We start from the raw sequence: 12,451 nt of genomic DNA on the forward strand, positions 1-12,451 counted from the left end.
GAGACCGCTCTATTGTTGTATACTGATTGGTAATTTATAATTTCTGTAAAGTTGTCTATACATCTTTAGACATATATTGTAAAGTAACTCTTGTTGTTTGTGTGTGTGTGTCCACAGTGCAGCTGTATAAGTGTGGGGCTCAGAGGGAGAGCTGCGGTTTGTGTCTGAAGGCTGACCGCAGGTTCTGTTGTGGCTGGTGTGTGGCAGAGAGCCGCTGCACGCTGCGTAAACACTGTTCAACACTCACAGCACGCTGGCTGGAGCCCAACATGCACAACAGCAAGTGTACACACCCCAGGATTACTGAGGTAACACACACACCTAATTTTGCCCAGTTTACTTCACTGTTATATTCATTGTCAGTTTCATGTCATGCCTTAGAAACACACTTGGAGGAGAAAGCCAACTACTGATACGGTTCCATCAGCTCAACACACATGGATGAGAACACTGATACTGGAGTTTTTTTGACAGGAGCTAACAGATACCCACATTGGTTAGCATTGTGCTGAGGGATGGGGGAGAGGGCGGGTCCATCCTGTGACGGAGGGCTGTGGCAGCAGCAGTGATCAAGATGAACTCTCAGTATTAGGAACAAGATTAAGACAAGCTTTTGACAGCTACATAAAATAGGAAATCAGAAGACACTGAGTTTAATGGGGCATTTTTAAACTTGCTAATCTTTATATTTCCAAACAAATGTATTCTGCAGCAATGCTGGGATTTTCAAATCCTAACAAACACTTTCTGTTTTTTCTCAGCTATGTTTATATACCATCACTCTGTACTTACATCTTTATTTTTACTGTCTAATCCTACATAAGCCCTCAGACCCATAAAACCCTTTATGTAACCTGGTCTTTCTTCAGGAGCTTGTCTAGAGTGGGTCTCTCTCTCTCTCTCTCTCTCTCTCTCTCTCTCTCTCTCTCTCTCTCTCTCTCTCTCTCTCTCTCTGTGTGTGTGTCTTACCGTGCTGAAGTGGTGATATACGATTAAATGTGTCTAATTGCCTCCCTTAAGCCTCTTTTACATTTTAGAGATCTATTACAGCTACTACGTGTTATAACGACAGTGGCCGCTAGGGGGAGATAACGCTGATGCTAAAGCTAATGCTAAAATGGAGCTGATGTAGAGTTCGTTGGAGTGTGGATTGTGTTTGTTTTGTCTGGTTCAGCTTTGCTAATTCTATTGTGATTTGTGATTGTTCATGTTCAGTAAGTTGTTTGGGTTTTATGCTGCTTTTTTTATGGAGTGAGATTAGTCAAAAACAGAGGCGATTGCTCTAAGACTGCAAGGGAAGCTCAGCTTCCCCTAAAATGTCAAAAAATAAGTGATCAAATATATACTGTTGTGTGTACATGTCATTGAATAAATATGCACTCTAACGCGCTCAACTTTTGTTCAGAATCAGCTTTTTATCGCTGGTAAAGACGCGGCTTTCCTCTCAATCATTCCCGTAGCTTCACAGTGCTTTAAACAGTGTGGATAGTGAGCGTCCACAGAGTTCAATAGCGAAGCAGCGAAGTGCAGCGAAACGAGACAAGTCATTAGATAAATGCTGGGCTTTGTCTTGCCCATCGGATGCTCAGCGTCTCTGGGGGTCTTTGGGGCAGTGGGCTGGCCTCAGCTGGCCCGGACGCTCAGCTTTTGCATGATGATTGGATGGATCTGTCTGAGGCGGAATCCCTTTTTGATTGACAGTGAAATGAGCGAATCAACGATCCTTTGGTGTAAAGATCCGTGGGAGCATTAAATTTTCATTCTGTTCTGAGTTGAACCGGAGACTTTCTTAATCCTCTTAGCGGCATTTTCTTTGTTAAAAACGACTAGCGACACATCGAGCTTCTATTTCTGGTGGGTTTTTTGTAGCTGCTTGTTATTGGAGACTGACTTCTATCACTCTTTCTGACTTATATCACAGTTTCTGTCCAGCGGGTGCTGCTGAGCAACTCCACCGTCAAAAACCACTCACAGGCGGACACACTTCACCATTTAAGCAGCCTAGCTCTGCTGGCCATTGAGAGGACACTAGTCAAGTCCCTGGAAAAGACGCCTTTTTGGTACGACAGGGTCACAGATCATTTTCTTGAAAAGGAACGAAGGGTAGAATTTCCGTATAAATAAACCAACATATTTTATGATGTAGGCCGAAATTGAGCTTCCCCTCCTTGAAAGACCAGCATCCGCCACTGTCTCGAAATACTTGTTCGCCTGGTGTTCACATTTGTAGATTGTGGTGCATTTGTGTATTGATGTGGATCTCGTGAAATGCAAAAGGAAAATCTCAAAATCCAAAAACAAATATAGGTCATGGAATACAGGTGACTGTCTTGATCCGCAAACGAAGATTCAACACTTTATAAATTTAAGATTCAAGACTGTGACTTACAAGTATATGCAATGTAAATATAAACAAATCTATTTATTTTCACATAAAAGAAAATTAAATTTAATTTTAAATTTACTAGTAAACTAAATCATGCATCTGTGAATGTAACTGTATTTGTACAAATTAGGCCAAGAGACACAGATTGTTATACAGTGGAACCTCTACCTACAAACTTGATCCGTTCCGTGACCCGATTCGTAAGTGGAAAAGTTAATTTCTCGAGTCAATTTTTCCCATTTAAAATAATGGAAAAGCAATTAATGCGTTCCAGCCCCCACCCCGAAAGTCACCATTTTTGCACTGATATATGTTTACAAAACCCTCAAATTAGTAAAAAAATATATGTAGCATTACTAAAAATAAAAAAGAAATAAAAAAGTTTTAAGTGGTTACATATCGCTACCTTGAAGACGTGATGACTAGCTGGAGGAGTAACACAGGCACTGGCTGTATGACGGAAGGTGGGGGTGGGTGGAATAACGGAGAGTAGGCGGGTGAATGTGGGGAGACGAAGCGTAGATCTTAAAAGCTCACTCAATCTGGGCGCTGGGAGACTCGCCTATTGGGGTCAGTGGCCATTTCCAGTCGCCGGCTCGGCGGAGGCTCGGCTTCGTTTCTAGAGTCATGGTTCATTGGTGGAGGCAGAAAATATTCAAATGCCCGGTTCGTATCTTGGAAAGTTCGTTAGTATCGGCGTTTCTTAGTAGAGGTTTCACTGTATATTAAATTGTCAGTAGTGAAACATTTGTTTAATTGGTGGATTAACATTTACGCATTTATCAAGTATTTTGTGACTAATCTCTCTCCATACATTTAGGTTGTGTTATTTTTGGCTGTATTTGGGTGTGTTATGACATGTCAGACTGTTTTGTTTGTGTTAAGACTACTAGTTTGTGTTAGTCTAACACACACACAAACACACGCACACACACACACACACACACACACACACACACACACACATACACACACTCACACACACAAAAACAACAAAGTAACAGTCTAACAGTCTGTGTTTTGGCTATATTGGACCATGTCAGACAATGTTTTGATTCTGTTTTGTTTGTGATAGACTGTGTTAGACTTTGTATGTTTCGTGTTTTATGTTGTGTTTTGGTTATGTTAGACAGTAGGGGTGCAACAAAATACAAATTTCACAATACAATTCATAATGCAGTTTTTGCTCTATGACACGATTAATTTTTGATACAACATGAAAGAACATGATTTTAATTTCCCTTTTATTTTTTGATGTAGAGGTCAAAGAGGCCAGTACAAACACAACGGTATATTTGGAAAGGATGACTGGTGCCAGACATTTTCATTAAAAAAATACAAATATATATAAAAAATGGGGACATAAGTTCGATCTAAAAGCATAGCTTTAAATTCCCAGTTTTTCAGCAGTGACTTGCTACACTCAGCACTGCAGCAAAACCAGCCCCCTTTAGGAGGGACTGTGAATCCATTGGCTGCTGATTGGCTAACGGTGATGACCAATGTAAAGTGCCTTTTCTGTTTAGGAGCTGTGGGGTATGTCCCTCCTATGTTAGCCTGTGTTAGACTCTGTTTTGTTTGTGTTACACTGTTTTGGTTATGTTACATGGTGTAAGACTGTGTTGTGCTTTGGTTGTGTTAGACTGTGTTAGACTCTGTGTTGTGGTTGTGATAGACTGTTAAATTGTATTTGGCTTTGGTGTTGAGCCAAGTTTGGCAGAGTTTCCTGTTCAGACTGAGAGCGGGAATTCAAGCCAAAGCCGTCGAGCTGCTGCACATCAAAGCGCTTTGAGACTTTGTAGTAAAATATGCGTGCATGTGTGCGTGTCTGTCTGTGTGTGTGTGTGTGCAAGAGTGTGTGCGTGTCTGTCTGTGTGTGTGTGAGAGAGAGAGAGAACAGAGCGATTGACTGGAACAGAATGAGAGAGGCGTTTTCCATCGTTTCTACCTTTTTTTTTTTTAAACACTCTCTCTCTCTCTCTCTCTGTAGGTGTCCCCAATGGCTGGTCCTCCAGAGGGTGGAACTTTGGTGACGATTCGAGGAGTTAATTTGGGGATGAGTCTCACAGAGCTGCAGGGTCATGTGGAGGTCGCAGGAGTTCCATGTTCTGCCCAATCAGATGGCTACATCACAGCTGAGCAGTGTGTATACACACACACACACACACACACACACACACACACACACACACACACCTCTGAGTTGTGGTGCAACAGGGTGTCACTGAACAGAGTGAAATATTTAGATACGTTCAGTCTAAACACATCTGACGAGAGGAGTCTAAACTGCTCTGTACTGTGGTCCACAGCCTTCTGACAGATTGTAATACACAACAGGAAATATAGGGAGCACATTATTTAAACCTATGACATCATCTCAACACAACACACATTCATTATATTGCATTAAAGTGAGGTCCCCCAGAGTAGAGCACAAAATAAGACCTGGATTAATTATTATTGGTAATTAAACTAACGCACCAACGCTGGACATGTCATAAATGATGGGCCAGTAGAGAGAAGGAGAAAGAGAGAGAGAGTAATTGAAATTCACTGCATGCTGCTGTGCTGGATGGAGGAGTGATTTGTTAGTGCTGTGTGTGTGCGCGCACATGTGTGTGTTTGCTTACAATAATTCGATTGGGCCGCAGCTGGACTTCATTTATATTCGAGTGGAGGGAAAACACAGGAGCATATTGCCAGAAAATTGGGCGCTGTTTTGGTGCATTAGCACTGGTCAGTTTTTGGAGGGCAGCACTGGCCTGTTCCGAGTTCAGTAAGAGGCTGAAATAAGGGGCTTAGGGCTCAGGGTATCACTGTTTGCAGACTCTCGCCCTCTGTTTACTACATTCAAACTCAAACAGCTTCACTAGCACGAATTTTTACCAAGTTAAAATCAATTAATATAAAATTTAATATTGTTGCTGTCTAAAGAAAAAACTGTCTCCATGTTTGTGAATGTTTAGTTTACTACATCATTTGAACACAGCAACGGTACTTCACACTGTGTGAACATTTCATGATGAATGGACCAAGAGAAATGCTCCAAAATTACTTGTAATAAAATCTTTTTACATTTACTTCCACTGAAAGTTAAGAAGGTTCTTTGCTTCTCCTGTAAATTTACCATTTTGAAGATGTGTGTTTTTTTTTGGAAAGAGATTGTATAGAAATAATAATAATATCAATGTACATAAGAAACAATTTGAAGTGCATAAACAAACATACATAAATATATTAATTTATTTACATAGGATACATTTAAATTACATTTCATTGTGTTCTCTGCATGTGTGAGCGCTGCAAATACAGTATGCTGATAGCTGTACACAGTTTGACTTCTCTCTCTCTCTCTCTCCAGTGTTCTAGATAAATACAGGTTCCTCTTAGAAACAGCACAGAGGTGAATTGGGAGGGAGAGATGATATTTGTCAGAAAGCAGGGTTTAAATGAGCAAATTTTATTGAATGGTTTGTTTAAGGTGAGAGTGAGAGTGCCACCCCCCCCCATGACTTCCTCGTTTTTTTTGATGTTTGTAAAATTAAGTTCCTGATTAAACCCTTGAGACGGTGCCTGATTAAAAATAAAACCACATAAAGCCACATTAACTGTAATCTACAACTCACTCACACACCGGGGGGAGTCTGCACCTGTATGTTTCTGTGTGTCTGTCAGTGTGTGTGTTTGTCTGTGTGTCTACATTGTGTGACTGTGTGTGTGTGTGTTCTCCCACTGTGATAATTTTCTCCTAATCTATAGCCTAATCAATGAGACCTTAATACACTCTAATTCAGGGTTTGGTGTGCGTGTGCGTGTGCGTGCGTGTGTGTGCGTGTGTGTGTGTGTGTGTGTGTGTGTGTGTGTGTGCGTGTGTGTGTATGTGTATGTGTGTGTGTGTGTGTGTGTGTGTGTGTGTGTGTGTGTGAGAGACAGCAGCAGGTTGCTGCAGCTCGTTCCCTCTTTATTGACCCACAGAGCTACTGATGACTGTTGCTATGGTGATTGCAATGATGTCTAAGTGAAGGAGGGGCTGGTGTGTCTGTGTGTGTGTGAGATAGAAGTGGAGATTTTCCTTTGTCAGTATGGAATAACCACATTGAGTTTTCCTGAAGGAAATACAGAGCTTTCCGTCAATAATGAAATATTTCTAATCAATTTACGGAATATAAATGTAATAAACAAACAATGAAAGAAAGTTATATTTATGTGTGGAAAAGGAAGAAGTATTAAATATGTCTTGAGTTTGTGAAACATACATTTAATTTACAGGTCTAATCATGTGTGTGTTTGTGTGTGTGTGTATCCGCAGGGTGGTGTGTGAGATGGACTCTGCAGTGTTGGGTCGTGGTCCAGGTCCGGTTCAGCTGTGTGTGGGTGAATGCCGACCAGAACTCCGCACACAGTCCTCTCAGATCTACACGTTTGTGGTACATCATAAATAGATATCACTATAAATAATATAGGATATATATATATATATCTTAAATGTCTTGTATGTCCTGTAGACCCCCCATGTGCTACGTCTGACCCCGAGTCGAGGGCCTGTTTCTGGGGGGACGAAGGTGACCGTGGTGGGGGATCATCTGGACTCAGGCAGCAGCGTCCACATCCGCTTTGGCAACCAAACCTGTGAATACTACAGGTCAGTCCCTCAGTGTCAGAGATGACATCATTATACTGACACCTAGTTAGTGCTGGGCAATAAGAGCCTAAATCAATATCACAATTTGATATTTAATTGAACATTTTATCTCAGTTACAATTAATAAACCATTTTGTTTTTAGTTTTAATTTCTTGCCTCAAAGTCCACTGACCAGCCTTCCACTGTAAATATGCTCCAGTATTAAAGATGGCATATGTGCTTCTAATGTCGCTGGGAGCTCAGTCTTTGTTTTGAGCCGTGCTCTGTTCATATTCTGTGTGAGATTGTGTTAAGTGTGAAACAGACTGGAGGATTAACTTTTTTCTCACTGTTTACATTTGACTTCTTTATGTTCAGTGTCATCTTCACTAAAGTCAAAACATGTTCAAACCATGTTTATTTGGTATGAGCTGCTTGAGTTGCTCCATCTGCCTCTGTGTTTAGATTCTCCTCCATGTTGCTGAGAATGAACAAGTGATAATATGATGAACCGAATTAAAAGGGAACTCGATCTAATCCATATAGGCAAGATTGCAGATTCCTCTGGATGCCATTAATTTCCCAACCCTACACATAGTGGCCAGTATTCACATTCATAGAATTTCCTATGTAGCCGTCCACATATGTGAGACTTAAATGAGGTTTATAAACCCAAAGTCCTTTGCTGTGGAATGGAGTTCCATCCACCAACCCTCCCTGATATTCAACTCCACACAGCAATGTTCCTGCATCCTCCCCGGCAGAGCAGAGGCTGTAGTTGCAGTGAAGAGTGATATGGTGTGTGTTTTCTCCTGTGTGTCTGTAAAGGCGCAGCTTCAGTGACATCGTGTGTTTCTCTGCGCCCTCTGTCTTCGGGGAGGGCTCAGTGGAAGTGCGGGTCAGTGTGGACCGAGCTGAGCTCAGCAGTAAACTGAACTTTGAGTACATCCAGGATCCCACTGTCCAGAGGATAGAGCCAGAGTGGAGTATCATCAGGTAAACACATTATTATATGAATAACACATTATTTACACCACAGAAAAACACCCGTGTTCATTTCGCCCTCAATGGACCAGTAGAATCAGCTTATAGAAGAAATATTAGAAGGTGGTACAGAAGGAATACCACATTTCATCTCCTGACAATAGAGCCAATCACTTTCCAAAGGATTAAAACCACTAGCAGATGATGTGAGCAACACTGGTGGTCTTGGTACAGCACCCCCTGTGGAGGGGGCGGGGAGTGTGGGGAGTTGAGTTGTCAGTTCTTGGAGCTGAAATTGGAAGCAGAAGAAATGGTGAGTGTGTGTTGGAGGTGATACAGAACACCAAACACTCAGTTCTGCTCTTAAACTCTTCATTTGGTGTGTGTGTGTGTGTGAAAAAAGAGATGGGGTTAAAAGAGAGATGTCGTAATCAAAATGCCACTTCTTCACTATCACACTGAACACACACATTAACTGTCTTTCAAGTGTGTCTTTCTCTCTCTCTCACTCTCTCTTCCTCTCTCTCTCTCTCTCTCCCCCTCTCTCTCTGTAAATCCTCAGTGTTGGATTTGAGGCTGTGGTTTTAACGACATCAGCTCATTTTTTTTCTCAGTTTAGTGTTTGGGGTAAATCCTGTTATCTTTTGATGTTGTTACCTGCTTATTTTTCTCCTTAACTGTGTATGAAGACCACATCTCAGTCGAGAACACAGTAGAAAAATAAATCTTTGATCTGTGGTGTCTTTATAAATATCTTCTGTTATATCAGCTTCTGTTTATTGGGGGAAGCTGAGGCAGGTGTTTTAGGACGTAGGGGAGTCAGTTGGTGTAGCGGGTAACTGCTGCCTCCTGTGGTGGACTAAGGAATAATTGTTCTGTAACTAACCTGTTAGCCTCTGAGCATTGCACCTTTTAGGAACATGGTCGGAGGAACACGTTATTGACCACGGCTGGATGCTCTGAAGGTCCTTGTATGCTGTTTGTATTTGTGTGAAATAAAAGGGTGGTACAGTGCAGGACTGAGTGGGGAACACTTCTAATAATGATATTAATGATGGGGCTTTAGTTTTAGTAGTTGTCATTGTTTTGTGATTAACATTTGTGTAATGTGTATTTCCCGGCAGTGGTCACACCACCCTGACCGTGACTGGAACTAATCTGGACGTGGTGCAGGAGCCTCGGGTTCGAGTTAAATACAGAGGACACGAGTCGGTCAACGTCAGTCCATCACTTTACTCTTCCTCACTGCGTAACTATTACATTCTATACAATATCCTATCAGTCACTACCATTACTCAGTCCTTAAAATTCTCTCTCTCTTTCTCTCTTGCTTTCATACTCTTTCCCACTTTTCTCTCTCTTTCTCCCTCTCTCTGCACCTCTCTCCCCTCCCTCCCTCCATCTCTCAGGTGTGTAAAGTGGTGAACACTTCCACCATCAGTTGTTTTGCTCCGCCCCTTCTCTCTGACTCCGCCCCCAGTCAGGACGTGGTGAAACAAGTTGACGAGTTTGGATTTGTCTTTAACAATGTCCAGGCCCTCCTGACCTTCAACAGCACCACTTTCATTTATTTTCCTGATCCCTCCTTCGACCCTCTGAGCATCAGCGGTGTCCTGGAGCAAAAACCCGGATCTCCCATCATTCTCAAGGTGATTCTCATTTTCAACAGCTCTCATATGTGATTAGGTGATCATCCAGGATGTGACCATTATCTCTCTCCTGAATGTTTGTGTTCAGGGCAGGAACCTGGTTCCCCCGACATCAGGAGGGTCTCGTCTAAATTATACAGTTTTAGTGGGAGACAAACCATGTCCCGTTACTGTCTCTGAACACCAGCTGCTGTGTGAACCTCCCACTCTCAGCGGTCAGCACAGAGTAACGGTAAACACGTCAACAAGCACCTTAATAACACCTCAATTAAGACCTTAATAAACATCTCACTAAACACATTAATAAACACGTCTCTAAGTGTATGTGCCCACTATCTGCAGTCGACACTAAGCAAATACACAGAACAAAACGTCCTTAATAACACTTTATGCACCCTTCAGTCACTCTGTGTGTGTGTGTGTGTGCCCTGCCCTTAAAGCTGATGATGAAACAAAGCTGAAACGGGGCAGTGTGGGGAGAGTGTGAAGGACGGCTGCTTCTCTCGACCAAATACTTTTTATTTTGCATAATTTCCAGACAAATCCTTTGGGGTCATCCTCTTTGGAAATTCATCCGCTGTCCCTCCACCACCTCTCGGCACCATCAGGCTTGGGTGGTTGTTGTGCAGGGTCGGAGAAACTTAAAAGGAAATAGAGGAAGAGTCTGCACACTTCCTGATATTAAAGATCAACACCAGCAACCCTTTAGTCACGCCTCCTCCACCCTCAGCGCTAAACGTCTGGAGTGACTTAATTTAAAAATAACTCTCTTAACTGAGTTTTTGTTTGTGTGACCTCGTTCAGGTGCACGTGGGTGGTCTCCATGTGTCCCCTGGATCTGTGTGTGTTCAGGGGGACGGTGTGTTGACCCTGTGGGCGATCCTCAGCATTGCCGCTGGCGGGGGGCTGCTCTTCCTCATCGTGGTCTTAGTGCTTCTTGCGTACCGACGCAAATCCCACCAAAATGACCTAACACTCAAAAGACTGCAGCTCCAGATGGACAACCTTGAGTCCAGAGTCGCCCTGGAGTGTAAAGAGGGTGAGACGCGGTTACTGACACGCTTTGATCACACAGTGTCTCACTTTGATGACACTTTCAGTCACTGTTTAATCATGCTTTAAACACTGTCACTCTGTGTATAAATAATGTACTGTGTATATGTATAACTTTTGTGTGTGTGTGTGTGTGTAGCGTTTGCGGAGCTGCAGACTGATATAAATGAGTTAACAAGTGATCTGGACCGAGCTGGAATTCCCTACCTGGACTATCGCACCTTCACCATGAGAGTCTTGTTCCCTGGGATAGACGACCACCCAGTCCTTAGAGAACTGGAGGTGAGAGAGAGAGAGACAGATAAAGCTTTTCCATGGCATGGTATCTACTCTAATCAGTTGTACTTGCTTGGTACCTGGTAGATTTTCACATTGTAATTTTATGAGCTGCTGTTGTGATTCAGATAACAACAAATATGATATCAGCTGTAGCTGGAGATTTTCTAGATAGAGAGTTTGTGCTGGATGCCTGCATTGCATTATAGAGACGACTGTCTCTGGACAATCAGTGCTCTGCAAGGTTTACACGTCACAATTTAGTCCCTACTCGACTTGCTTGGACCCACGAGAGAGCAGGGACTAAAACAGAACCCGGTTCCAGGACGAGGGCCAAATTTACCTGATGGAGAAGCAAAAGAGCCAAGTAAAGGAGAGTAGGAACCCTGTGGTTGAAAAGAGACAGAACAGAAAGTGAGGCAAGGAGAGACATGGAAACAGACCAGAGAGAAAGAGACTGAACATGATTGAGAGAGAGAGAGAGAGAGAGAGAGAGAGACAGACCACAGGCAGAGAGAGAGAGAAAGACAGACCAGAGAGAGAGAGAGAGAGAGAGAAAGTAAAGAGTAAAACAGTTTGCAAAAAGCCTAAAGAACACTGTTTTACAATGCACAAGACCTACGGCCCACACCAAACAGAGATTGACACATGAATCCCACAGCAGATCACCCAGAGGAGCCTTCACCACATCTGCCTTGAGTCCACAAGACATACCACTCCATCAGCCTCCTCAATCCAATAACAGCTGGCATCCTCAGCCCCAGTCAGTGTTCAGCCAACACCCAACACCACAGCCCAAGACCTACACTGCTATAGCTGCTCAGGGAACCTCACCTGCACCCACCCAACTACACCCCACTCAGATAAGAGACTTCATCACCCTTCTCTGTCACAAACCACTCAACTAGACTCTTTTATTAATATTATCATTTTTGTTATTATCAATATCTCCATATATTTACATTTATACTGTGACATTAATATTTACTACATTTTCTTTAAATCAATTAATAATTGTAGAAAAACATTATTTATTTATTTATTTATTTATTTATTTATTATTTTCATATGGTTAGGTTATAGATTAACTATTAACTATTATCTCTTTGTGAAATACCTGTAATTTTTATTGTATGACATTGGTTTCCTTCTCAATTAGTTGTTGGAATATTCAAGGCACTTTATCATCAACATTTGGTTTAAAATGAACTAATCCTGATTTTGTGAATAGTGTATATAATAGAGATTTAATTATCCTACATGGGACACACACACCAACTCATTCTGTCCAAACAATTATCTAGAATTATACATACCCCCCACAGAACACACCCACATCAAAAACGGAAGAAACTCAGATCATTCACAATTACAGATCATACACAATTACAAAAAAAAAATTCAAAATTATTTATGGATTACAATCAGTATGAAATTGTTAGAGAATGAAAAAGATGTATATTTATGTGCTATTTATTTAC

General features: G+C 41.9%; 1 protein-coding gene across 1 annotated transcript in view; it reads left to right on the forward strand.

The window, feature by feature from the left end:
• Positions 1-12,451, forward strand: part of LOC136696073 (plexin-A2-like) — a 71,144-nt gene that overhangs the window by 43,257 nt on the left and 15,436 nt on the right. Inside the window, exons 12-21 of the mRNA XM_066670178.1 lie at positions 118-308; positions 4,377-4,528; positions 6,696-6,813; positions 6,892-7,028; positions 7,837-8,004; positions 9,117-9,210; positions 9,402-9,641; positions 9,730-9,873; positions 10,446-10,680; positions 10,834-10,976. Of these exons, the coding sequence (XP_066526275.1) occupies positions 118-308; positions 4,377-4,528; positions 6,696-6,813; positions 6,892-7,028; positions 7,837-8,004; positions 9,117-9,210; positions 9,402-9,641; positions 9,730-9,873; positions 10,446-10,680; positions 10,834-10,976 (1,622 nt within the window). The remainder of the gene's footprint in view (positions 1-117; positions 309-4,376; positions 4,529-6,695; positions 6,814-6,891; positions 7,029-7,836; positions 8,005-9,116; positions 9,211-9,401; positions 9,642-9,729; positions 9,874-10,445; positions 10,681-10,833; positions 10,977-12,451) is intronic.

Source organism: Hoplias malabaricus, chromosome 5 (genome assembly GCF_029633855.1).
Source record: "Hoplias malabaricus isolate fHopMal1 chromosome 5, fHopMal1.hap1, whole genome shotgun sequence".
Taxonomy (NCBI): Eukaryota; Metazoa; Chordata; class Actinopteri; order Characiformes; family Erythrinidae; genus Hoplias; species Hoplias malabaricus.